This window comes from Gadus morhua, chromosome 19, assembly GCF_902167405.1.
Source record: "Gadus morhua chromosome 19, gadMor3.0, whole genome shotgun sequence".
NCBI lineage: Eukaryota > Metazoa > Chordata > Actinopteri > Gadiformes > Gadidae > Gadus > Gadus morhua.
Genome location: NC_044066.1, coordinates 9,935,530 through 9,962,469, shown reverse-complemented (window position 1 = coordinate 9,962,469; position 26,940 = coordinate 9,935,530). Strand labels below are relative to the sequence as shown.

The following is a 26,940-nucleotide window of genomic DNA, read 5'->3' as shown; positions in this document are numbered from 1 at the left end:
TACATGTTACATTCGTTCTGTGATGCTAGTGATGCTATTTCCAAGATTTCAATTAAAACATTGCTATTATGGGAATGTATAATTGCTGATCTATCTGTTCATCTAGTTGCGAGGCTAAATTAATCCCACAATTATAAGTTATGACCTGTGCTAACCGACACCAGAGTTTTGAGAGCATGTCAAATAAATATCATGCTGGCCATAGAACCAACAATGAGTCCACCTTGACCTATTTCAGCATTTGAGATAGGCTGTAGTTTTAAAGAAATACTTGGTACAGGTTCTACTAATGTTGGAACCTGTACACTATATAACAAAGTCCGATTTGTATGATAGGCCTACTGGTTTTATATACAGAAATGCTTAGCTACAATGGGTTATGGTATACATTCTTATTTTAAAAAAATCTAACGTTGTGTACTCCCTTCATAGAGTATTTTAGGATGACAAATATATGTGGGTGGATTGTTTCATTCATGGTAGTGACGCTTTTTACCTGATGACATGTCTTGTAATTGCCTGTCATGCACACATCTTGTGTCTACTATATGTTTGCGATGAGTCACTACTAAGCCATCCTAGGCCTGCTGTGCTAAGTGAGACATAAAACGATATGACAATGAGCCAGACACATGTATGCCATTACATAAAATAAACATAAAATATTTTTAACAAAATAATAATGTAAGGCTGAAAATGTCCCCAGAAACACTCCAATACATTGTAGAAGCTGCCCTCAAGTCAAGAGCGTAATGTACTTGACAGTCCGAGATAGCCTATCAGTAATGATACAGTAAGGCGTGACTAGTGACGTCGACTTGCCCACACTTGCACAAATCAGCGACGGCCAGCATGCCAGGCACCACCAATGGGAGCCTTCCAACGAACAACTGCTCGGCCAATCACAGTCCTCCACGATAGGAACGAAGTAACGGGTTATATACGGCAAGTCTCATTCATTCCTACACCATTTAACACATTCACAACTTGGAAATACATGAGATAGAGACACGCATCGCGACGCAACCAACGTAATTTCCATTACGCTCCGGATAGGATATTCATTATTAGTAGTGAAGGTATGTATTAAAACATATTTCATATGCCGTATACTCCATTTTATGCTGTAATTTCATAGTTGTGTTGTGCATGGCAAACGTGAGCGACTGGCTAGCTAGTGTCTAAGCTAATGATAAAACTACTGCATGCTGTTAGATTGTATCCCGGCTCTCATTGTGTCGTATTGGACATGTGTTTTCAGCATTTAATGTTGGACTAGTATTTTTTAACTATCCAAAACTGAAACCATACGTCGCTGGTTGATGCTAAACTGATACAGCTAGCCGGCGAATGACATTTAGCATCAACGTTAGCTCGGAGTAATTCAATGCTATTCCAGATTGGACGGTACCAGAACCAGTCGTCAAGCCATTTATTTTAAAAAAAGGGCAGGGTCGAAGACTTAATTGCCTACAGCAGTACACGTATTCTTAGATCATCATATGCAATATTTCTGACTTCTCTCGGTCCCTTCTTCAGATTACAGAATAAAAGGAAAATGAAGCTGTTGTGCATAGCATTGCTGGTGGTCGGCACCGTGTTTGCCGATGACGACGACAAAAGGGAAAGCGTCGGAACCGTGGTTGGGATCGACCTGGGTACCACGTATTCTTGGTAAGCGGAAACGACGACTTCCACCTAGAAAAAAAATCACCCGGAAGTAATCATAATTGACAAAATTGTAACATCCGACATTCCCTTTTTTCATTTTTTTCTAGTGTTGGAGTTTTCAAGAACGGCCGTGTGGAAATCATCGCCAATGACCAGGGAAACCGCATCACCCCATCATATGTGGCCTTCACTGCCGAGGGTGAGCGTCTCATCGGTGATGCTGCCAAGAACCAGCTGACCTCCAACCCTGAGAACACTGTGTTTGATGCCAAGAGATTGATCGGCCGCGCCTGGGGCGACTCTTCTGTCCAGCAGGACCTCAAGTTCCTCCCATTCAAAGTAGGTGGTTTTAAAATGGTGATTATTGGTTGTGTGCCACACCTTACTGTCATTCAAGTCTTGCATGTTAATTTTACACCGTATGTGAAACGTCAGATGTTTTGAGGGCATAGTCACTAAGTGGCTGTATTTATTCTGCTCCTCAGGTTGTGGAGAAGAAGACTAAGCCCCATATCCAGGTGGACATCGGTGGCGGCACCATGAAGACCTTCGCCCCTGAGGAGATCTCTGCCATGGTTCTGACCAAAATGAAGGAGACTGCTGAAGCCTACCTGGGCAAGAAGGTGTGTGACCAAAACAAATGGTTTTGCATATAATGCGTAAACATTGACAGGGCTGCATATATTTCTTGTCTGCATTTCCTGTATTTGAAATTAATGTGTTTTTTTTCCCCCACTTGTCTGCATAGGTCACTCATGCTGTGGTCACAGTCCCCGCCTACTTCAACGACGCCCAGCGCCAGGCCACTAAGGATGCTGGGATCATTGCTGGTCTTAATGTCATGAGGATCATTAATGAGCCGTAAGTTTCACAAATGAATAAAATAAATATAGGCAAGTAAATTAGTTATAATTTGTCAGTATAAAAGTAACATTTTAAATTTTCGTTCTCTCCAGTACCGCTGCCGCCATTGCTTATGGTCTGGACAAAAAGGACGGCGAGAAGAACATCCTGGTGTTCGATCTCGGCGGTGGCACATTCGACGTCTCCCTGCTGACCATCGACAATGGCGTTTTCGAGGTGGTGGCCACCAACGGCGACACCCATCTGGGAGGCGAGGACTTCGATCAGCGCGTCATGGAGTACTTCATCAAGCTGTACAAGAAGAAGACCGGCAAGGACGTGCGCAAGGACAACCGCGCCGTGCAGAAGCTGCGTCGGGAGGTGGAGAAGGCCAAGAGGACCCTGTCAGCCCAGCACCAGGCCCGCATTGAGATTGAGTCCTTCTTCGAGGGAGAGGACTTCTCAGAGACCCTGACCCGTGCCAAGTTTGAGGAGCTCAACATGGTAAGCAAGTAATTTAAGATTGAGAACTCGACTTCCTGAAGCGCATTGCCTACAACCACCTTAAATCACTGAGTGAGATGATGCTTATTCATGTAATGTCCCCCCCAGGATCTGTTCCGGTCCACCATGAAGCCCGTGCAGAAGGTCATCGACGACTCCGACCTGAAGAAAACCGATATCGATGAGATCGTCCTGGTCGGAGGCTCCACCCGTATTCCCAAGATCCAGCAGCTGGTGAAGGAGTTCTTCAATGGCAAGGAGCCCTCCAGGGGCATCCACCCCGATGAGGCCGTGGCCTACGGAGCTGCCGTCCAGGCTGGAGTGCTGTCCGGAGAGGAGGACACCGGTAGGTCCCCCAACCCGGACGCGATGTCCCATCACATACAGCCAAAACCTGAGACTATACCATCAAACAAAGTCATGTTTACCTAACTTTTCCATTTTTTTTCTTTCTTCAGGTGACCTGGTTCTGCTCGACGTTTGCCCCCTGACACTGGGAATTGAGACCGTCGGAGGTGTCATGACCAAGCTGATCCCCAGGAACACCGTGGTGCCCACCAAGAAGTCCCAGATCTTCTCCACCGCCTCAGACAACCAGCCCACCGTCACCATCAAGGTCTATGAAGGTGAGATGAGACGTTTCAACACCCCCGCTCCCAAAAATAATTCAAATTCCAACATACTGGTCTTTTCGGGATAGTTCAACTATTAAAATGGTTGAAAATACGTGTGTCTCATTGCAAACCCTCCTCCTTCCAGGCGAGCGTCCCCTGACCAAAGACAACCACCTCCTCGGAACCTTCGACCTCACCGGCATCCCCCCGGCACCCCGCGGCGTGCCCCAGATCGAGGTGACCTTCGAGATCGACGTGAACGGCATCCTGCGAGTCACGGCCGAGGACAAGGGCACGGGCAACAAGAACAAGATCACCATCACCAACGACCAGAACCGCCTGACGCCCGAGGACATCGAGCGCATGGTGAACGACGCCGAGCGCTTCGCCGACGAGGACAAGAAGCTCAAGGAGCGCATCGACGCCCGCAACGAGCTGGAGAGCTACGCCTACTCCCTGAAGAACCAGGTGGGCGACAAGGAGAAGCTGGGCGGCAAGCTGTCGGACGAGGACAAGGAGACCATCGAGAAGGCCGTCGAGGAGAAGATCGAGTGGATGGAGTCGCACCAGGACTCGGACCTGGAGGAGTTCCAGGCCAAGAAGAAGGAGCTGGAGGAGATCGTGCAGCCCATCGTCAGCAAGCTGTACGGCAGCGCCGGGGCCCCGCCACCAGAGGGCGCCGAGCCCGAGCCCGACCAGGAGGAGAAGGATGAGTTGTAGGGGGGCGTTTCGTCTTGATGCTCTATTCCGTCACCCCTTGCCTCTCTGGTAGTGGCGCCAAGATGTACATAATGGACAAATCGGACTCAAACGGTGTGAGAGGAATGATGGCTAAGGGGGTAGAGATTTAAAAAGCAACCATGTTAAGGCTTTTTGAAAAAGACATTTTGGAATCCATTGCATTGTTCGAGAGGGGTGGTTCCTTCGCCGAGGGCGGAGATTTTTGTCAGCCCAAGTTTGAGGCTTGCTACTGCTGTTCTCAGGCAGTCCTGAAAAGGTTCTTTGGGAGGGGCTTAGTTGGGGTGGGGTGGGTGTGACTCTGTGGGTCTAAGGCCTCAACACGTTCACAGGCATTGTTAACAAGTTATTTATTGAATCTGGTCATTGTAGAAACGCCTTTCTACTGGAAAGACATTGAAATAAATGTTTGATACAATGTTGATGCCTTTTCCTCATTGCTTCAGTTTACATCTATATGTTGGTGTTGAACTCTACCTCTTTAGGATTTCTGTGTGGGGATTTATTTTCCAATCTGCAAAGTTAATTTAGTGACTTGTAACAACTGTGTAATTGTTGCGTGTAATAAACCGTGATTCCAGGTTGTGCAACCATTACAGTAACCGTATTGTAGAAATTAAACATTTTTTAATACAACACAAATTACAAGTTTTAGCATTATTTGGTAGAACATGCCAGAATCACGTCAACATGGTCACAACACAGTCGCTATGGATGACTCCAGTGGTGTCCATCCCTCCAAATATAAAGGCAAGGTGTTGGGTCTCCCTGCTGCCATGGTCGGCCTCCTCAGTCGTCGCGGTCCATGGCACAACACACATGGAGTGGTCCAACCGGTTTGGGGGCAGGTCACCGGTAAATTTCATCAGCACCCATCGCCTTTTGTCTACAGAAAGAAATGTGACACATTCAATTAAATTAGTTGATTTTGGGTTTCCGATGAGAACAAGCAACGATTGATTTTATTTTGACAAAATATGAAAACGCTAATGATATATTATACAGTCAGGGATGACAAAGCCAAAAGGCTTTCCATTGTTGTCCGTATACGAGAACTATCAATATTGGAGGGTCTACAAAAGATGGCCCAGTTTCTAAAACCACTTGAGAGATGGTATTAATTGGAAGGAAGCAGATTTATTTTTGTACATTTTGTGACAGGATATTTCCATGTCCCAAAGTGGACAGGTTTCTTTTAAGAACCACAATTTACCAGTATTAAACTTGTACATGGAGTTACTGGCTCCCTCTGGAGTCATCCCGCCGAAGATATAAATGGTATTTCCCAGGGCCACGGCCGAATGGGCAGCCACTCCAGCTGGGATATCCCCTTTGGTTTGTATCTTTTCCCAAGTCATGTTACCTGTAAAAAACACAAGTTAGCCTATGAACTATTCCTTGCGGTCTTGCTCAAGGCTACAGGTAGAATGCAGCTCGTGGGAATCTAACCCTTCGGGAGTCCACGACCGAGTCAGTAAAAATGAGAATCTTTTAGTTTCAAGAGGACGGTTTGAGTCTTACTTGTGCCTAGTGAGAACATGTCACTGTAGAATTTGTCTCCAGCCATTCCTCCATGGATGTACAGCCTTGAACCCACTGCAATGATGACCTGACCATGCCTGGCTGATGGGGGTTTACCCCCCGTTTCAGGTTGGGACCAGGAAGAAGACACTGAAAATATCAATCAAGAGTGAGCTACAATCTCTTATTTCTTAGCAGAGCATAAACCCATTTATTCTTGGCCTTTGGATACATGAATATATTTGAGATTCAACTAGAAACTGGAAATTGAATAAAATTAAGGAATTGAGTCTATTATCTCCTTTAATACTGTGTGTGTCGTGGGGATTTTGGAAGGGGAACACATTATTTTAGTCATCTATGATGTAACACCATATTAAAAATTCTTATGGACTCCATATGGACATACTTATGACCCGTATTTCTGGTACAACCCCGGAAAAACATGATGAACCAGCGAAACAACCTGACAGGCAAATAGGATTTTTGGCCTGGAAACGTCAATGCGTGATCTTTTTTTTGATGGAAGGAAGTCTCGATGACTATCGGTCAGTTAAATTGCGTAGCTGGTTCGTCAGGTTGGTAAAAAAAGTGGAGCAACACCATTGTCTTTTTACCTCTGACCTTATGACTTCTACAGGGGATCACAAACCATTAGTACATTACGTTACATTTATTTGGCTGCCTTGTTTTATTCAAAGAGGCTTACAATCAGTGCACCCAACCATGAAGATGCATCCCAGAAATGGCAAGGCTCATGCTGGAACATTAATAAAATCCCTCAAAAAAATGCAAAATGTGCTATATTAGCAGTGCCATTCTTAAGCTTTGGTGTATTTCTCGTTGAAGTCAAACACCGACCTGTATCAAACACATGGAGTTTGGGGTCAGAGACCGGGGCGGCTCCCGCTTCCCCACCGGAGAAGACGTACAGTTTGTCCTCGATTGTGGCGGAGCTGGTGTGATACGTCCTGGGACTCGGTCGCTCACCGCTCACCGACACGGCCCTCCAGTGTTCACTGCTGCCTGTGGAGCAAAGTGAATGAGTTGGCAGCACACTTTTACACATACAAGGTATTTTATTCCAATCTCCAGTCACTTTCACTCTACAGGCGACACATAAAAACCATGTTAAACTACAAAAATATCATACAAAACAATACTTTTTTATAAACAGATCTATTGAGTCTACAATGAATGACAATGAATATTTACTAATATATATTTGCACTGCTGCAGAATCTGAGTTTTTTTACATAGACACCTGCAGCATTGAAGCCAACGTAGTACAGAATGCCAACAATATATTTCAGAGAACATTCAAACAATTGTTTTTTACATATTGGGCCTATATTCAGATTTGAAACTCTCAACCAATGAATTTGCCCTTCACCTGTCAGCTGGAGGCTCTGGATGCAGTTGCGGTTGCCTTGGGGCTGTGCCCCTCCAAACACCCACACACTCTGCGGGAAGGTGTCTGGGACGAAGGTACAGTGCTCATACCTGGCCTCCAGACCCTCCCATTCGGGGATGTCCCATTCATGTCGGTCTGTTGATCAGCAGCAGACATGAGGGAGGCTGTCTCTCAGTTAACAGATGATTATGATGATCATAGGGATATAATAAAACTAACTGAACTATGTAATACAATACAAAGTCACATAAAGGTCAAAATATGCAACACACAGTTCATGTTTCTAATGAAAGTTATGCTGCTGATAATATATTATAATATAATTATTATATTATAATATAATTAATAGCTTAATTGTGACACTATTATTATGCATCCTTACAATTTTCTAATGTCTAAATCGGATTTATTGCATTTACATCACTCAAGAGAGGGAAAATGAATATAAATTAGTGTTTCTATTAAAGGACATAAAGATGGCTTGAACATGAAATTACCTTTATAGAAAAACATAGTTGTTAGTTAATTACCTAGATTTATGACATGTGATTCAGAGAAGCTTCCATTCGGATTAGCTCCTCCGACGATGAGGATTTTCCCTTTGGAGCCATTCTCAGAGCCAGGAAGGTAGGTGCAGGTGTGTCCAACAGTAACACCTGGACCACCTCCTGTGGGTATCAGAGAATACCTGCGGAAGACGAAAGGGAGCAGTTTCAGCAAAAGTGAGACTAAGTTTTCACAATCAAACACCAGAAATGTCTGGTTGAGGTAAATTACTCTACCATAATCCTTCTTTTGGCTTGTCCACAGGTTCAAGGATTGGGATGCATTCCATAGCTGAGGGAAAGACCGTGACATTTAATTTGGTATTACATGGGTTTGTATTTGAACCAACAAACACATTGATATGTCACACAATGATCTGACTAAATCCCAAGTGAGGAGGACAGATGAAACGTGAGCTGCTTCAGCCTAATTCTAAAGCTATATTGTGTTCAAACACATTCCTGTGTTCTCAACCACGCCAACCTGGATGGTTTTCATATGGTATGCTAACCAGTCAATAGTGCAAAAACTCAATTGAACGAAGGTTTACAGTACACCTGATATTATGTATTTATGCAGCCACAACGATTTCAGACTGATTGTATATTCTCTATTCTCAACGATTTCCTCGTTTATAATAGAAACATGACCCTCTAGTCTAGGAAGTATCACATCAACTGAAACCGTTGTGCTGTGTACATACAGAGGAATCCTGAACCTTATTCAGCTTAGGTCGCTGTTCTTTGGGATAACGGTAGTCGTCTACCAGAATAAAAAACCTTGGGACCACCTCAAGCCTCTCTAGCAACGGCCCGCATGTTCAGGTCTCCATAATGTAAACTCAGTCAACGCTCCTCTTGTTATTCATCCACGAGTTCGTTTCCGTTGACGTCTCTCATGGTTTCCGCACACGCGCACATTGGGTCCTACAGCGACGTCAACCACCAGACCGACGTTTCATTGACCGTCAGTATGCTCAGTAGAAATAAAAAAAGGTTTCACCTGAATAAATACATGACACATGGAAATTAGTATCACCTGTTCAATACAGTCGGAGGCAAATATAGCCTATTCTTTTGAGAAACTTTATAATTATATTAGTCGAGTAGAGTGTCCAACCAAAACAAGTGCGAATGCGCCATCTTGTGGATTTCAGTCGATTTTGCAGGGGACTTTCCTTCAGACTTCACTGGCATTATATGACGGTAAATGATGGCAAAAATGCGTTATCATACAATGATAATTAACCAGAGAAGGGTGATGTTTATTTATACTCATGTGGAACCTGGTATGACAAAAGGTTAGTCGATGAAGGGACCTATGAACTGTTGGTAATTAGCGATACCTACGGTGTGAAACCTGTGAAATTAACCCACAATGAATGCCAAGACAAATATTTGGGGATCTGGAAAGAGGAGCATGCACAACATTAACCTTGCATTACATGATTAAAATGTAACTAGTAAACTGCAGCAAAGTAATACACCACTAGAGGTGGCCATTTATATTCTTATCTATTTATTACACACAGCTAATATATTATATATGGTATCAGGCTACTGTAAACCGAATAGAATAAAAGTGATTATGTAGATGTTTATTGTGAAGCTATAAGCATTTTCGAATGTGTGTGTATGTGCAGATAGGATTCAGAGAGAGAGAGAGAGAGAGAGAGAGAGAGAGAGAGAGAGAGAGAGAGAGAGAGAGAGAGAGAGAGAGAGAGAGAGAGAGAGAGAGAGAGAGAGAGAGAGAGAGAGAGAGAGAGAGAGAGTGTGCAAGAGTGAAGAAGAAAAAACTATAGGTAGGCATACATTATGGAGTACAATTTAATGCTATCAGTCAGATCTCCTTAAATAGCAAGAGGAAGCGTGCTGAATATATGACATGGGATCTCTTTCCCCACAAATGTGCCTCTTAGCTTTAGCTTGTCTTTAATGTGTGTTCAAACAGTAGATGCAATGTGGCAGATGCCAGAAACCCCAGGCCTCTACCCTGAGTATTATACCATGTAGAGTTATGGTTAGGCCTACATTGTGGATTCTTCTCTGCCCTAAAGTGTCCATATGTGGTATTCTATTATGGTAGAGTATGTAGTATAAAAGCTTCCGTTTATATAATTGTGTCTTTCCCTGCATTCATCCCCAAAACATGTGTTCATATAATGTAAAAGCACATGCAGCCCTAATTAAATATAAAGGATCAACCAACAAAGCATGACAATCTGTGCTTCATTGTACTCACTCACATATCCTCAGTTTCCGTTGAAAGTTTTTGCTCGATGAGATAATAAGGAATAATTCTCGAAACCCGAACCACAAACCACATGTTTATTTTTCCATTTTTATATTTTTAACCTCCACTTGACTTATCTGCCTTTTCTATTTGCCCCCTAAATGTTTTGGTATTATCTGTGGTCACTTCCTTATTTAATTATATTGATACTGATCTCATAATGAGTTACTATCCTGTCTTTTGGGGCTTTTCTGCTCATTCAGACGGAAACATTTCTCTTTCAATGCAATTTTCATTTTCTGATGCGCCACTCTTTCCACTTACAGCAAGCAAAATCTGTACAGAGTAACCATGATCTCATTATTTTCCAAAGTCTGTGGATTGTTCCCTTCAATTGAGCATCCTGCTCATGCCAGACACCATTACGTGATTATTTGATTTTTCTATTCTCCTTTTTTCTCTGTAAATTAAAGATCTTGTTTAGGACCAGATGGATTAATACCTTTTAATATCCAGGCAAACTTTTACCGTTGAGCATTCGTGAATCCAAAGTAACTTGCATTGGTTTCAGTTTGTTGTTAGGCCCCTTTCTGTAGAATGCCTACATGCAGACATTAGGGTTCGAACGCAGTACCTTATTAGTCGAACACACTTCAATCTACCTCATACATTGTCTATACACTTCTGATATCAAGGTACAGATATAATAAGACAAATTCTCTTATTTTCTCCGCCCCCAGATTCTGATATGTAAGAAATGTGTAATATAAGAAATGCGTCCTCTGGTCATCAGAATTGGTCCAGTGGACAACAGTCTCACAATGTGTCTGCCATTACTTTGCTTCCCTTTTATTCAAGTTCAAGCTCACACGCACGCACGCACGCACGCACACACTCACACACACACACACACACACACACACACACACACACACACACACACACACACACACACACACACACACACACACACACACACACACACACACCCTGTCTCGTGGACATTCTGTCCAGAGTGTCTGACTATGGTTCACTAAAAAGTATGTCACTGAGGCACCGTGTGCCAATTGTGTTCTTCTTCCAATCCAGTGCTTCTGTGTAAATCTTTTCATCCCTTAAATAAAGATAGAGTTGAGCCCTGTGCATTGGCTGGAATGTCTTTAATCAGGATTATCCACAGGGGCTGGCCTCGTGGCTGTCATGTTTTTACAAAACTCGGGGTCAATATCAGGTTCCCGGTATATATACTCTCTGCCTGCTGGGCTAGCTGTCATGGGCGATTGGGATGCAGCCGTGTTGCGTAATGTTTTGCCCAGAGGTGTGTTAAGCATGGTGTAAAGTAATCTGGATTTTCGCACATGTAAAGTGATGTGAACGATTTTGAAATGTAAAATTAGATGAAACTGACCTATTTGTTATGAATCAGATAGACACCCACCCCCACACACACACACACACACACACGCACACACGCACGCACACACGCACACACCACACACACACACACACACACACACACACACACATACACACACACACACACACACATTCACACACACACACAAAAACGCACACACAGCATCAGGTTTCACACCTCTATACCTGTGGCTTCCCTAGTATCTAACGCGTTATCTGTCCTATGGTGGTGGTTGTACCTGTCGCTGGTCAGGGATGTCCTGCCACAGAGTTCACCTGCGGAAGCCCCCCTGCAGCCCCCCCGGACCCTCCTCATTATCCTCCTTCTTCGTCCACACTCACGGTGAGGGCTCTCTTTCCATTCATAATATTTGTGTTCATGTGTGAAGGATGTTATCCAATTTTTCCAACAACATCATTATAGCCTTAACATCTACTGTACTTTGAGACTAAATGTTTTTATTCTTTTTTTTTTACAAATTTACAATGTTAAAAATATATATTTATATTTAATGTAGTCCTCTTATGTGGTCTAAGTGGTAGAGCCCTCACACTGCCATGGATAGGGGTTGAATGAATATGAACGATGCACTGTCTACAAATCTTAAATTAGTCCTCATTAGATTACCACTTACATTCTAACATACTGATAACTGAGAAGTGATATTTTGTGCATTGTCATTTATTTTCACACAGGCCCCATAAGAATTGCTATGGTTTCATTTTACAAAATCCTCATTTCACAGTATTTGTTATAATGTATTTTCCTTACATTACCCCTACTCTGTGCTTGGCTCGTTCATCAACATCGCTATTGTAGAACACTCACACCTAGATAAGAGGCGAAAAGAATGTACGAGATAAGGTAGCTGGCTAACCCTGCGGCCTCCAGTGCTGAGACAGCAGCAGTCGTATCGCTTACACTGACAAGTGGGCTCTGATGTAGCAACAAGTCATTTGGGCTGGTAATGGGGATGGCTCTCCGGTGACTACCTGAATCATTGATGGAGGGCATTCGCCAGATGAGAGAAAGGCTGACCTTTTTATTTGCACGAGACTAATCCGGTGTCATCCTGTTTACGGTTGCAGCCGGCGATGAATATGGATGTGGCAATATTTTAACAAGGGTGGGGTGGGGTGGGGTAGAGATTAAAATTTAATATTTTGTGTGTGTGTGTTGGTGGTGTTGACCTGTCAACAGAAAATCAATGGTAGATTATCACAGTTTGTTTTGTGTATTTGACAAAATCAAATCCTCAAAGATTATATGACAACGATTCTATGAATGAATGTTGTTGTCTACAAAAAATAATAAAACCTGAAAATAAAGCTTTGCTTTGGAAAGACAGATCGTTCATCACAAGGAATGATTTTACAGCTTGTACTTTTTGATTTTATTAGCATTTGACCATTATCTATTGAGTCACAGCAGTCACTGTCATTTGGAGTAGATGTGTGCCTTGTCACATGAATGGTCACAGAAAAATGTTATCGTCACAGAAAAATAGAATAGTCACAGAATAGTTTATTTGGCATTCAAACGGAGTTCACTGGGGATTAGCCTATTTTAAAAACGGTGATTCACCAGCATTTTCTGTATCATGTCCCCAATTCTGGTGGCAGACAGACAGTATCTCCAGAGAGCTAGGTGTCATCATTATAGCAGTTGAAAGAGAACCTTGTTCCATTTCTTCATAACAGAGCCCCAGCAACATGAAGCAGTGATCTGAGATCTAGGCATTTGAACAAATAACCCAACATTATTTTTATAGTGAGCCAGGAATGACCAGCACTGTTCCCTTTGATAGGACTAAAGCATCGCGTTTATGAATGCCCACGTCCTCCAATATCAAATTCAACGAAAATATCATGTGGTGCAGTTTAACCAGAAACTTTAGACCTGCATGGGAAAAGCATCGAGCTAAAATCATTACATGCATTCGATAGGACCTACCTCCCTCATTAGATGGGATTGTGTTTCTTTGTCTTTGTCTTACTTTGTTTTGTCACTGCAGCCCAATATAATTGATCGCATCAGCAGTTTTGGTTTGCCCTGTGGGAAAGGAATATAAAAACACCGTTCTGACTTCAATCTAGCCAGTGCTGTCGACAGGGCTGGCATACGGCATGCCAAGAAGTCCTATGTGGGAACTACAAACATCCACTGTACCCAAGCTCAGTGGCATGCGCTAGACTGTTATCTCACCAGTCCAGTCCCAAGATCTGGGCATTCCACCCTGGAGGGCCCGAGGACAGTACAATGCCAATGTTAATAGTGGGCTGTGTCAACAGTGCGACAGAGGAGACCGAGATGCTCAGGGAGACTAGAAAAGAACGAGAGAAGGAAAGGGATTAGACAGAGCCGAGACAGTCGGTGTGAAACCCAGATCTTATGGAGAGAATAAAGGATGTGGCATGCAGAGACACACACATAGAAACACACACACACACACACACGCACACGAACACGCACACGAACACACACACACACACACACACACACACACACACACACACACACACACACACACACACACACACACTATTTTTCAACAAAACTGCTTATCTTTTACCTTAATATTTATCAAGGAGTATTATTGTAATATTATGTATTGTATATATCTTCTTGTCATACCATGTCTTTGTTTTCACACAGGTCAGCTAAAGTTGTCTGTTATCCCAGAAGATGGACTGCTTAATGTGAGTGGTAAGTATTGGAATGGTTTTACTACTTTTATTAAACATCGAATTGCAACCAAAAACACATACAAATGTATCCTTCATCCTATCCTAAATAAATTATCCTTTATTTCCGTCTATATCAGAGAATATCGACAATATAATTTTTTTTTTAGTAATATAGACCCAATATTAAAAATATTTTCAGATAAACATGTAGAAATATGTCTGCATAAACAATGAATAAATATAGAAAAACTATATAAATTATAAACATATATAAATATATTCTATAAAATATTTAACAGAATACATAAAGACATGGCTAGCTACATTACTTACATAAAATACATTGATTTGGAAAAGCAGGAAAAGGCTATGAGACAAAAGAAGTAGACAGTTACCTAGGAAGACATTTTGCTATTCTCCGCCCCCATCTACTCTGCTGTTACTCTACAGATACTAGTCAGCAGAAGCTCATTAGTGTTTCTCTATCTCCACATCCATGGCACAGCCTCAAGGTCAACCAGGTTTTTCCAGGCCTCAAGGTTTCTTCTTATTCTTCTTTCAGTCTAGTGTGTTTTTAATAAAATGCTGCTCTTCGAGACAGCCTTATAATTTCCCCAATTTGAAATGTACATTTTCCTCATGGGCAGTGCTTGAGGCCAGAGACGTAGCAGGTGCGAGCGATTTGCCTTGTGATTCTTACGTAAAGGTAGGTTGTTTGCATGTTCAATGGTAAAACAAAATACAACCAAAGTACATTCATTGGGGAATTCATGAATATATACACACTTACATCTGACCCCGTATTATCCATTGAGACATATTTTTAGTTTTTCCAATCTTCTTATTTAATGTCTCTTTTAACGATGGGCTCATTATATTCTACAATAATATGATAAGTAATAAGTATGTCATGCTTAATTCATAATTAATGAAGTAATTGTGAATAAATTATGCTTAATATGACGTACTACCAAATTGGGTAATCTCTTTTTAATTATTTAACCTTCAGGTATTTCCGTTTCTGTAACAGCCACATTCCAAGTTTAAGTTAATCTTACTGTAAAACGCTTTAATCTCCCCCTACCTCTTCCTTTGTGTCTTCAGGTGGGCCTGGTTCCTGACAGTGGCCCTGGGAACAGACTGAAGACCAACATGGTCCACTCCTGTAAAAACCCCATCTTCCTACAAACCTTCTCCTTGTAAGCATGCAGTCCCAGTTGTATATCCATAGCTTTGATTAATCTCGGAGTCCCGGAAACAGTGGTTAACTCCGAGGTCCTGTTTAGCTGACCCTCCGAGTGAGGAACAGTGAATTCAGATATGTAAGGAATTTGTAACTGTCCTCTTCTCATCAGATTTGGTCCAGTGGACAGCAGTCACAATGTGTCTGCCGTTACTGCCTTTCCCTTTTATTAAAATTCAAACACACACACACAAACACACACACATGCATACACACAAGCACACACACACACACACACACACACACACACACACACACACACACACACACACACACACACACACACACACACACACACACACACACACACACACACACACACACACACACACACACGCACACACAAACACTATCCTGTACCGATATTCCCCATTGACACGTCTTACTAAATTTCATCTCTATTTGTGAAAAAGCTTGTCGATAACTTCTGGACCTTTGAAAACACCGACCTGACCTCTCATTTAGTTGTGCAAGCTTTGGAACACAGTGTTTAGTGTCAAGTCATAGCACCGTCTCCAGAACAATTCCCCTTCTAAGAAAGGCTCTATTGTTCCCATTCATCCAAATGAATGAATGTTGTGTAGTGGTAACAATAACGGGGAAATGAATATGAATAATAGTAGCGTGCCTTAATCGTTATCATTCATGTGGTACAAATAATGTATTGTGTGTTGTTTCACTTTTTGTTTATACATCTGAAATGTATCATCTGGGACTCTTTATGAAGTTTGGCAAGCAGGTCAGGAAATGGACCAGAAAAATATTTCCCCCAATTTCAGGGTTGGGCTCTCAACTCATATAAGGCCACCACTAGGCCCTAGCTGAACTTACATTTAGTTTGCATAACTTAATAACTGTTGTCTAGAAACATGATTCATTGTATTATCTTCTGGGCCAATGGGGGGCTGCCTTCGGTTCATTGCACATAATACGGGGAATTTCTGGCAGAACGGTTTTCCCAATGTCCTCTAGTCTAGCCGCTGATTCTGTTTCACACCAAGACGTGTGTGCACAGACCATGTTGGTCGTAGAGCTGAAAATGGATGGATGGTTCCCCTACGATGGAGCATTAACTATAACCTCACATTTCTATTTCTTACAGTATATCAAATGTAGAAGATATTCCTTTGTTTTTGTTTTAGAAGAATTAGGATGGACATTTTTAGAATACAAGCCTTTCACAAACGCTTAATTTCCTCTACGGAACAATTAGTAGTCGGAACAGAAACGTCTGCATATTCTTTTGAATGACTCTGTGGATCCCTCTATCATGCTCAAGTGGTACATCATGGCATGAAAGGACCCGTTGCCAATTTAACACATTGTGCCTACTGTTGGGGTAGTGGGCAACCGTTTTCACTCAGCTACTACAATGTTAGATAGTAACTTTCCAATTAATCTGTGCATTCGATTTTGTTTCCAAGTGGGTGCCACCAACAATGTGTTTTGCATGTTTTAGCGTCAGTGTGAGAAACTGATTCATCAATTTAAAAAAACACACAAAAAAACCCCATCAGGGTTAGAGGTTTGATTTCCCTTTGGGGTCATCCATTGCCAAGCATGCACGCATAGTATTAAAATAGGTGGGTCTGACACATGTATTGGTGATGATGTCTGATGTGTGTTTCAGTGTTGTCAGTGACAATGAGCTTCAAAAGAGACTGCTGGTGACCATGTGGGACTCAGACCTCCATACAAGGTAACTGTTAACATAACTTCATACACACACGTTGTATTTATTATATAGAGCAATGAAAGACTGGTGTAGAAGTAGTTAGTCATAGTGACCTTATGAGTGGGCTCTGTGGGAAAAACGGTTTTCATTTTGTTAGATCAACTTCGCCCAGAATGCTCTTTGATTCACTGCTGCATTTTATTAGCCTGTATACTCCCACTGACTTTCTATTATTCAGACCATATTTACAGTGTTGAGTTATAAGAGCTAGTGCCCACCAGCGAAGCATAATACCATTTTATAATTTATGTTGCTGCATTTTGTTGTTTTGTATTGTCCCACTGTATTTTGTATGCATGCTACAAGCACAGGATAGTGTTTAGTGTGCGTGTGTGGAGCAGTTCCTGTCTACAGCGGAGAAACACAAAAACAATAAAGTGACAGTGAACATATGGTTGAATGAATTAATTCTCTTTAGATAAGTATAGGATATACACATACTAAGCAAACACAATGCTTAGTTGGTTCCTGATGAAGTCCTCTGTACACATGTGTCTTTGTGTAGATTATATACGTGTTTCATTCAAACGGCCGGCAGCAATTTGGAAAGGGGACAAGTATTTGTCACGTCTTAAAATACGGAGGGATTAAAAACATAGTCCTTTAGGGAGGGTTTCTGGGACACAGATTAAGAGCGATTTACTCATCATTTGGGGAGCAATCAAGCTTCATTCACACCAAATGTCCACAAGCAGGGGCTAATAAAAACATCCATCAGATACACATTTTCCTAACTCAACATTCATGTTTGACTCTCCCCTTTGGAACTTTGGAACGGTTAACTTTGAGCATGTTATTAATATAGCAGGCGTTGGTCCTGAAACTAGTAGCTTGGTTAAAGTGCACACGTCTGTCTCAGGGTGCGATTGAAATAAACACAATACAACAGATCACATATCTCGTAATAGTTCGTACGTTTACTTTGTGTATGACGTCCAATTACCAACGTCTGGGTGGGATATTTCCGTTTCACCTCGTTCTTATCCTCATAAGAATCTCAAATTTCACCGTATCGCTGAGAGTCAGCGGCTCTCTGTTTTTCACCCTTAAACTCCTCACTGTTTCATGAATAAACCATGACATATTAGTGGCTGCTTTGCGATCCGCTTCAACTGAGAAACAGCAGAGCAGCAGCCAGTACTGCAGCAAAGACCAGTTCATTCAGTTCACCTCTCCCATCAAGCCCCCCACTAACGATAATGTACTGTAAGGTCACTGTAAGGTACTGTAAGGTCAAAACATATGAATACATTTTCTCTCACTCGTGTTTGCTTGGTTCAGATGGTAATAATATAATGAATCACGGGTGGTTTCTGAACAACATCAATTAATATATGTTCTTATCCGTCACTTTGATTACAGAACCAGTCAACTGCTCGGTTGTATGAGCTTTGGGGTGCGTTCCATCATGGCCCAAGACAAGGTGAGTTCAAACACCTTTAAAGCAGCAAACAATGTGACAGCTTGTTATTGAGATAACATATGACACACTTTATTCATCTCAGATGGGAAATCGGGGAGATTAATATAAATAAATGTGTCAGAGAATGCCAAGAAATACAAAAATAAGGAAAAAATGTCTATATACATAATAGGAGTTAGGACACATTAAAAATAATAGTTATTTGGACACATTACAAATGTGTGGGGTGTGGGTGTGTGTGTGTGTGTGTGTGTGTTTGTGTATGTGTTTATGTGCCTGTATGTGAGTGAGTTAGAGTTATATGTGTGACTGAATTCATGCATATGTGTTTTGTGTGCATGTGTGAGGTTGTGCCTGTATGTGTGTGTGTGTGTGTGTGTGTGTGTGTGTGTGTGTGTGTGTGTGTGTGTGTGTGTGTGTGTGTGTGTGTGTGTGTGTGTGTGTGTGTGTGTGTGTGTGTGTGGGTGTGTGCCTGCCCGTCCAGTGGACCGCGAATGGTTTGGTTTACTGTGAATGAGGGCCAATGACCTTAATAGAGTGGAGGAAACACTTTGGGGTTATAATGTTTCAGCAAAACAAAGCAGCCTCCATAAATAGAGAGGTGAACACATAGTTTGAGTCTCTCTCTCACACACACACACACACACACACGCACACACACACAGGCACACACACACACACACACACACACACACACACACACACACACACACACACACACACACACACACACACACACACACACACACACACACACACACACACACTCACACAGAGGCACATCTGTGCATGCATGAATTCCTGCATGCACAGATGGACATACATGAACATGCATGACTGAGTCATTTTTGGTGTTCTGGAACCGAATGAGACTCATCATTAGATATTTCTGGTTGAGATACATAATTTGAAACATTTTTGTTGGTTAGATGGTGAGAATGATTGACGAAAATCCAACACTCACAGACATTCCTCTGGACTATTTCAGAATTGTGTTCCAATTGTGAATCCAATGTCCTCAAAATGACCACGGTAACTTTCAGTCATGTTTCGGTCTTGAATGTCCTCAAGGCCTATCAGATCTCAAACTTCATGGTAACTTTGGTTATCAAGACGTCGCCGTGCGCGGGGGAGGAATATTCTCGCGGAGCGACGCAGAGCAAGACATCGATTACACTTCTGTCAGCCAAAAATGTAGCTGTCAGAAATCAAGTGCACCTCGCCCCTTGTCGCACACACATTCAAGCATGCACGCCTTTCCCCCCGTGCTGCTCTGGTGGTAGCAGACGAGTGCAGACAAGGAAGAAATACATATTTGTGCAGTTGCATGCAGTGAGAGTGGTATTGCTGTGGTATTTTTTTCATCACTGAACATACATATCCCATCATAGAACCACGGAAAACTGTTATGTTCTATAATGTATGAAAGGGGTGGATCTAGATGTGTGTTTGTGTGTGTGTGTGTGTGTGTGTGTGTGTGTGTGTGCGTATGTGTGTGTCTGTTGAGAGAAATAGGGGGAGGGAGGGATAGGAAGAGAGAGAGAGAGAGACCGAGAGAGAGAGTGAGAGGAAGGGAGAGAGATGTTGGTAAGAGAAAGGGAGAGAAAGAGACATATGTCAGTGTGTGTGTGAGTAAGTGAGAGAACAGGAGAAAGGGATAGAGATGGAGAGGGAGAGAGAAAGAAGGAGAGAGAGAGAGAGAGAGAGAGAAAGGTTTGTGTGTGAACGAAAGAGAGAGAGAGAGACAGTCTGTGTGTGTGTGTGTGTGTGTGTGTGGTGTGTGTGTGTGTGTGTGTGTGTGTGTGTGTGTGTGTGTGTGTGTGTGTGTGTGAGTGTGCGTGTGTGTGTTTGTGTGTGAGTGTGCGTGTCTGTTTTCCAGCAGCGTTCAGCCCAGCACTCTGTTTGAGGTAGCCTCAACTCACTTGTTTCTGTATATAACTCCCAGACTGGCATTTGTTAGCTCTCTCTTCTTCTTCCTGTTTAAATATTAATCTCAAATGTAATCAGCAATCTCTCCCGGCCCTTTTAAACCTTCGTCTCCACGCACAGTATATTTATATTTTAAAGAGTGTGTGGATTTAAGGGCTGGTGGGGTAGAATGATTAAAGACATTAAAACAATTCTTAGAGCATTGGGTTGCTAAATGTATAGTAATGCATCATTGTGTTGCTAAATGTATAGTATATGTGTCGTAGCAGACAGGATTAGAAATTTAAGTGGTAGATATGTTTAGGTATTGTACAAGACATTATGTTACATAACATAATTAGTGTTACATTGTATATATATATCAATTGATTGATTGGTTAACATTATAGATCAAAGAGATGAATAAGGAATCAAAGTAACACCTTATGGAACACATGTGCATAGAAACAGAAAGTACAGACAACAAGGAAACCTAAACTGGGGTTGTATAACACACGTGAACAGAATCAGTAAGCAACGCAGGGGGCAGGATTTTCCCAACGTCAGCGACCCAACATTTCTCCATGGCTTTTTCGTGGAAACAGAGTTGATGTTGCCGACCTCTGTGTTTTGACAACAGGCGTACAAAGCAATGCTCTGCTGTGTTAGGAAACAGCCGAGCGCGACGGTTCCCCTTTAAGTGTTGGTAATGGAAGGGCACCTTGAGAGCATGTCTCCTGCCATTCACCACGGCTCTGAAGACACTGCCCTGAGCTCAGTGGCTGACTCAGGTCAGCCAGGAGGTCTGCTGACCTTGTTTGACCTTTAGTGACCCTGTCCGACCCCGTCTGACCCCGTCCGTGTAAAGGGTCTATGAGTGTAGTTTTTTCTTCTATATTAAATAAGAAGGTATTCAATCCAGGAGAAAAAAAGTTAGTAATTAATTTATCGATAATACACATGGTTAATTGCATTTGAAAGTTGTGTTTACTGAAATGTAGTGATTGTGAGGTAAAGTAAAAGCTTAACTGATAGATGGTGGGCGTTAGCATTGAACTGAATGCATAATTCATTGGCTTAACGTGCTAATGAGGGCTGTAGCGCCGACTCACAGGAAATGATGTCGCTTCATCAGTCTCGCTTCCCGTCTTTCTCCGCCTTCCTCTGTTCTTTGCAAAAATCTCTGATAAATTGTATGGTTCTTCATGTTCTGCCTAAGCTCGTGCTCCTGTCATTCTTATCCTGACGTAACTTTTTTCATATTCATATCTCTGCTAGCTGGTTTCTTGTCTTGCCACATCTTGTTCTTTGTTCGCACCTTACCATGACTTTCGTCATTTTGAGGTTTGAGGTTTTAGTTTTCAAGTTTTCTTTTCTCCTATTTATTTTTGTTGTTGTTGTTGTTGTTGTGTGCTTCGTATTTCTTTCCTCTCCGCCTTTGTGTGTGCATTGAAGTGCACCAACTTGTGTTTTATGAACTTCAAAACGTGGTTCGTAAGTGAGACCTTTGCATCGATTCGTCTGTCGGCTTTTGTTCCAGACATTGTTGATTTTCCTCGTGTTGACTCTTTGACCGTTTGACAGTTTTCCGTTTTCTTGTTCGCTCTGCTTCCCTCTTGCTTGAGTGCATCCAAATAAACACACACTGATCTTTTCAAGAAAGGATGAAGTCGGGGCAGGACAGCCTTGTGTGCTAGGATGTTCTGCTCCCAGCTGACAAGCCCACAAGTAGGCAAGCCTTGAGCAAGACACAGCCAACCCCTTACCTGCCCTAGTCCTCCCACCCCATCCCAATATAGCTCACTGTAAGTCCCCGGTCGGCAGCCTCTTCCAGGATGACTGAATAAATGGTCTTAAGTACAGTGTGTCCCCCAGTGCCGCTGCTGCCCTCCTGCCCCACAGCCTGCAGAGGGGCTGTCCTTTATGACGGGATGCCTTTAGTGGCGCCCGGCATTGTCCCGCTCCAGAGCAGCACATCATCGGCCACAAAGGAGGAGCGGAGGCCTGGCTGGCCTCAAGCGGATGGAGGTGGGGGTGAATGTGTGTGTGAGTGTGGATGCGTGTGTGTGTGTGAGTGTGTGCGCGTGTGTGTGTGTGTGTGTGTGTGTGTGTGTGTGTGCGTGAGTGTGTGCGCGTGTGCGTGTGCGTGTGTGTGTGTGTTAGTGTGTGTGTGTGTGAGGGTGTGAGTGTGTGTGTGTAAGTAGGGTGTTTGTGTGTCTGTGTGTATATGCAGTGTGCGCAGTAGGCTACATGGATGTGCTTGCGTACGGGATGTGTATGTCAGATAAACATTGAGAGAAAGGGACCGGGTGAGTACTGTGAACTGTACTGTCAAGTCCTGGTGTCCTGGTTGTTACAGATGATCTGGATTAAGACACAGACCCCCCCCCTCCCTCTCCATTCTAACCAGTCTGCATGGCTTTATGTAACACACACATACACACACACACACACACACACACACACACACACACACACACACACACACACACACACACACACACACACACACAGTACAGACACACACACACACACACACACACACACACACACACACACACACACACACACACACACACAGTACAAACACACGCACCAACGCACACATACGCACACACAGACACACACTAGCATACATACATACTGTGCATACATACTACATACATACATGCAGCTACCACGCTCATTACATGCTCACCATCTGGCTAGTAAGTCAGCATTGGGGGCATCAGCTGCAGCAGTAGGCTAAATCCTTGTGAGATGTAAATCTGTGTGTGTGTGTGTGTGTGTGTGTGTGTGTGTGTGTGTGTGTGTGTGTGTGTGTGTGTGTGTGTGTGTGTGTGTGTGTGTGTGTGTGCCTCTGTGTGCTTGTTTGGGTTTGTGTGTATCTTTGCAGTTAGCTTCCGCCCTGGGGCAGCTAGCAAGTGTCCATCTATGTCTCTCTCAGCTTCCCTGTCTCTCTTCCTCGGTTTGTGTGTGTGTGTGTGTGTGTGTGTGTGTGTGTGTGTGTGTGTGTGTGTGTGTGTGTGTTTGTGTGTGTGTTTTATGCGTGAGGTGACTATGTGTATGGGAATTTGTGTATGCTTCTTGTTCATCAGATTTTTTCATTGGCTTTATGCAATGTTCATTTCAAATTCTCATCTTATTATTTTTGAATCCTAGAGCCTTAGTCACACACACACACACACAAACGCAGGCACGCGCACACACACACACACACACACACACACACACACACACACACACACACACACACACACACACACACACACACACACACACACACGTACACACACAGACACACACTAAAGGGGGTCAGTGTGTTTGCGGTAGGAGGTGAGGGGCTGGTACTTCCTCCTGAGTGAGGGGCTGGGAAGGAGCAAACACCTGGAGGTCCCTCCACACCACCACCACCGGCACCAACACCACCAACTCTCCTCTACTGGTGAGTATCACCCACAGCCCACCACCAGGACCTCCACCCCTACCACCACCACCACCACCACACCACAGCCATAACCTCTCCAATCAACCCCCACCAGCTGCACCATCACCCCACCACCACCACCATTACCTCCACCACCACCACTACCACAGCCTCATCACCACCACACCACCCAATGGTTCATGCGAGGGGAATGATGACAAACAAAAAAACATTCTTGGAATTGTTTGCCAAAAATGGTATTCGGTTAAAAAGAAAAAAAAGATTATGTGTTTGTGTGTGCGCATGTGCATGTGCATGTGTGTCTGGTGTGTGTGTTTGTGTATGGGGACAAGATGTTAAGGGTGGTGGGGGGAAAAACAAGGGATTACAAGAACGAGGGATTGGTTGAGCAAATGGCAGTGATAGAGTGAGGGAGAGAGATTGCAAAGGATAAAGAGAGCTATTGAGAGAGTGGGTGAAAGTGATGGAGAGAGAGGGACCAAGAGAGAGAGAGAGAGAGAGAGAGAGAGAGAGAGAGAGAGAGAGAGAGAGAGAGAGAGAGAGAGAGAGAGAGAGAGACCGAGACAGAGAGACAGAGAGAGAGAGAGAGAGAAAGAGAGAAAGAGAGAAAGAGAGAGAGAGAGAGACAGAGAGACAGAGAGACAGAGAGAGAGAGAGAGAGAGAGAGAGAGAGAGGTAGGGGGGAGGGGTCTAAACCAAGCGATGACACGTCAGTTACCCAGGAATGGGAGCTCGGCGCGCTCTCTCGTGCACAGCCATACGCTCACCCCAACACACACACACATACACACACACACACACACATAGACACATGCACACTCCTTCATCTGGATATTTTGGAAGGCTACTCATTCTTTCTTCCTCTTCGAGTGTGTTTCTGCTCTCTCCGTCTACTTGGGCGCGCGGTCACCAGATCCTTTTCCCTGGGTGACGCTGGCGTGTGTGTGAGCGTGTGTGGTTGAGAGTGTGAGTGTGTGTGTGTGGTGAGAGGATGCTACTCGGTGCCATCCATGAGGGCAGCCTAGACTAGGTGAGTACTGTGTGGACGCTCCACTCTTTATGGCTATCTCTGCTGTCCTTAACTTTACCATAGTTATGTAGATATGGTAGAGGTTCATGTTTTCGGACAAACTAGCTGTGTCATTTATTTATTATTCTATTTGGCATATCTGTGTTATAGATGGAGGATCGTTGTGTCTGTGTCTCTGGGAGGAGGGGGGGGGGGGTGGTACTTTGAATGGGTTGTGCATGCCTGCTGTCATTCCTTATGATGTTGTTGCGTTGTGTTCACAATGTGACGGATAGTGCAGGGAGTTGACTACAAATGCAGAGATCAGACTCCGCTACAAACACATATCTACGACTGACAAGGGACTAACCCACCGGGACCCGAACTACAGGAACTTAAATACGTGGATGAAGAGTGGTGGAGTGAATGACTAATTAATACAGGTGACAAACATTACCCCAACGACAAAGTGCCTTGTTCTTGTGTCCCCCTGCCCTTTTAAGTACATTTATAATCAACGCTTATATCGCATCTCTTCATTCATGCACGCCTTCACAGTCGCTGAGTCTTACTATTGCCACTACCGGTACTGGTTCATTATTTAGCAGACGATTTTTTTGCATTAACGGCCTTGCGTTGACTTCAGTGACGTGTAAGGAGCTGCAATAGGGAGTTACCATCTTGGTCAAGGGATGTCTTCGGGAGAAACCGGGGATCAAACCCAATACCTTTTGGCTGTGGCTGAACTTAACTTACCCCCCACACGCACACGCATGCACACACGCACACGCATGCACACGCACACACATGCACACGCACACACAGATTCACCCACACACCACAGTTGCATACCAGGGTTAATTATCTCTGTCCTATTACCGTCCAGGTGATTGAGTGTGACATCATTAAACATTAGTGAACTCGCTGTCTAACGCGGACTGATTGCTAATATCCTCCATGCAACTTTTAAAGCTAAAGACTTTTTTTTGCTGGAAAGTGGGACAGTTACATCTGATTGGGCGAGGGTCGACCAATGGGAAACCCTCTCGTAATAACATGCCGGATGGCAGCTTAGGTTCTTAAAAAATGTGATTACACCGGTCATGGTCAAATTTAAACATTTAGGAATGTTAGAGGTGTTGCCCATTACTAGATTCATTTTCCATTGGTATAGCCAGAGGATGAATAATGACCATGTAGTTTTAGTCAGTTTCCATGGATTATATCGTTTATTTCCCCCAATGGCATCACTGGCCCACTACTGTCTAATCTAATAAATTACTCTGTGTGTCTGTGTTTGTATGTGTGTGTGTGTGTGTGTGTGTGTGTGTGTGTGTGTGTGTGTGTGTGTGTGTGTGTGTGTGTGTGTGTGTGTGTGTGTGTGTCAGCGACCAGAATGTAGGCCATGCATGAGGCACTGTAGCACCCCCTCGAATGACCAAACTCCAGTTCATTGTCATTACTTTCACATGTGCTGACCTATTCTATGCATGTCTCTCTCTCTCTTTCCTCCCTCCATCTCTTTACTTCTATCTCTCTCCCTCTCTCATTATCTCTGTTCCTCTCGATCTCTCTCTTTCTTCTCTCCCCTCCCTCTATCTCTCATCATCTCTCTCTCTCTCTCCCTGTCTGTCTGTCTCCCTCTCTCTCTCTCTCTCGCTCTCTCTTTCTCTCTTTTCACTGCTCACCCTATCTCTCTCTCCTCCCTCTCTCATTATCTCTCTCTGTCTCTCTCTCTTTCTCTCTTCTCTTCTCCCCTCCCCGTCTCTAATTGTCTCTCTTTCCCTCTCTCATTATCTCTATCTTTCTATGTCTCTCGCTCTCTCTGTCTGGTCAAACCAATTTATGTACATATCTATCATCCATCTGTCCTTCCATCCATCGATCTCTCTGAATGTCTGTCTGTCCGTCCTTTCAGGTATGTCTTAGTGATCCTCCTCTTCAGTCACCTTTCATTGTCTCCGTCTGTCCGACATTGCATCCCGTC

The 26,940-nt window shown here is 43.4% G+C and overlaps 3 protein-coding genes and 1 long non-coding RNA gene across 7 annotated transcripts in view; 3 read left to right on the top strand and 1 right to left on the bottom strand.

The window, feature by feature from the left end:
* The first annotated feature begins 896 nt into the window (after positions 1-896).
* On the top strand, positions 897-4,972 carry hspa5 (heat shock protein 5). The gene is made up of 9 exons (XM_030341153.1): positions 897-1,079; positions 1,540-1,674; positions 1,779-2,010; positions 2,157-2,294; positions 2,420-2,532; positions 2,628-3,018; positions 3,127-3,364; positions 3,477-3,644; positions 3,778-4,972. The coding sequence occupies exons 2-9, from the start codon at positions 1,559-1,561 to the stop codon at positions 4,350-4,352; spliced, it is 1,971 nt and encodes a 656-aa protein (XP_030197013.1). The 5' UTR covers positions 897-1,079; positions 1,540-1,558; the 3' UTR covers positions 4,353-4,972.
* A 5-nt stretch (positions 4,973-4,977) lies between these two features.
* On the bottom strand, positions 4,978-8,770 carry rabepk (Rab9 effector protein with kelch motifs). 3 transcript variants are annotated; one of them, XM_030341155.1, is made up of 8 exons: positions 8,642-8,770; positions 8,088-8,142; positions 7,836-7,993; positions 7,285-7,440; positions 6,753-6,917; positions 5,892-6,041; positions 5,584-5,733; positions 4,978-5,256 (listed from the first exon to the last, which is right to left on the bottom strand). In XM_030341155.1, the coding sequence occupies exons 2-8, from the start codon at positions 8,138-8,140 to the stop codon at positions 5,051-5,053; spliced, it is 1,038 nt and encodes a 345-aa protein (XP_030197015.1). In that variant the 5' UTR covers positions 8,141-8,142; positions 8,642-8,770; the 3' UTR covers positions 4,978-5,050. The 3 variants fall into 3 exon arrangements, with proteins under 3 accessions (XP_030197015.1, XP_030197014.1, XP_030197016.1); XM_030341154.1 differs by having other exon boundaries at positions 8,555-8,751; XM_030341156.1 differs by having other exon boundaries at positions 8,570-8,750.
* A 12-nt stretch (positions 8,771-8,782) lies between these two features.
* LOC115531847 (uncharacterized) lies at positions 8,783-14,200 on the top strand. Its single transcript, XR_003973956.1, has 3 exons — positions 8,783-9,056; positions 11,753-11,842; positions 14,156-14,200. It is a non-coding gene; the product is annotated as an uncharacterized LOC115531847 (long non-coding RNA).
* Positions 14,201-14,668: 468 nt separating this feature from the next.
* rgs3a (regulator of G protein signaling 3a) overlaps positions 14,669-26,940 on the top strand; it is a 111,660-nt gene continuing 99,388 nt past the window's right edge. Inside the window, exons 1-5 of one of the 2 annotated variants that reach the window (XM_030341373.1) lie at positions 14,669-14,893; positions 15,292-15,386; positions 17,061-17,129; positions 18,528-18,588; positions 23,830-23,941. In XM_030341373.1, the coding sequence (XP_030197233.1) occupies positions 14,684-14,893; positions 15,292-15,386; positions 17,061-17,129; positions 18,528-18,588; positions 23,830-23,941 (547 nt within the window). In that variant the 5' untranslated portion in view covers positions 14,669-14,683. Of the gene's footprint in view, positions 14,894-15,291; positions 15,387-17,060; positions 17,130-18,527; positions 18,589-23,829; positions 23,942-24,662; positions 24,975-26,940 lie in introns of those variants that run through there. The other variant, XM_030341366.1, reaches the window with a different exon arrangement.

Excerpts from the sequence above, each read along its gene's own strand:
- hspa5 (XM_030341153.1), top strand. The coding sequence starts at position 1,559 with ATGAAGCTGTTGTGCATAGCATTGCTGGTGGTCGGCACCGTGTTTGCC. Across the intron at positions 2,533-2,627 it reads ATGAGGATCATTAATGAGCC|TACCGCTGCCGCCATTGCTT; the intron begins GTAAGTTTCACA and ends CGTTCTCTCCAG. Across the intron at positions 3,019-3,126 it reads AGTTTGAGGAGCTCAACATG|GATCTGTTCCGGTCCACCAT; the intron begins GTAAGCAAGTAA and ends TGTCCCCCCCAG.
- rabepk (XM_030341155.1), bottom strand. The coding sequence starts at position 8,140 with ATGGAATGCATCCCAATCCTTGAACCTGTGGACAAGCCAAAAGAAGGA. Across the intron at positions 7,441-7,835 it reads ATCACATGTCATAAATCTAG|ACCGACATGAATGGGACATC; the intron begins GTAATTAACTAA and ends GCTGATCAACAG. Across the intron at positions 6,918-7,284 it reads CCAGAGCCTCCAGCTGACAG|GCAGCAGTGAACACTGGAGG; the intron begins GTGAAGGGCAAA and ends TTTGCTCCACAG.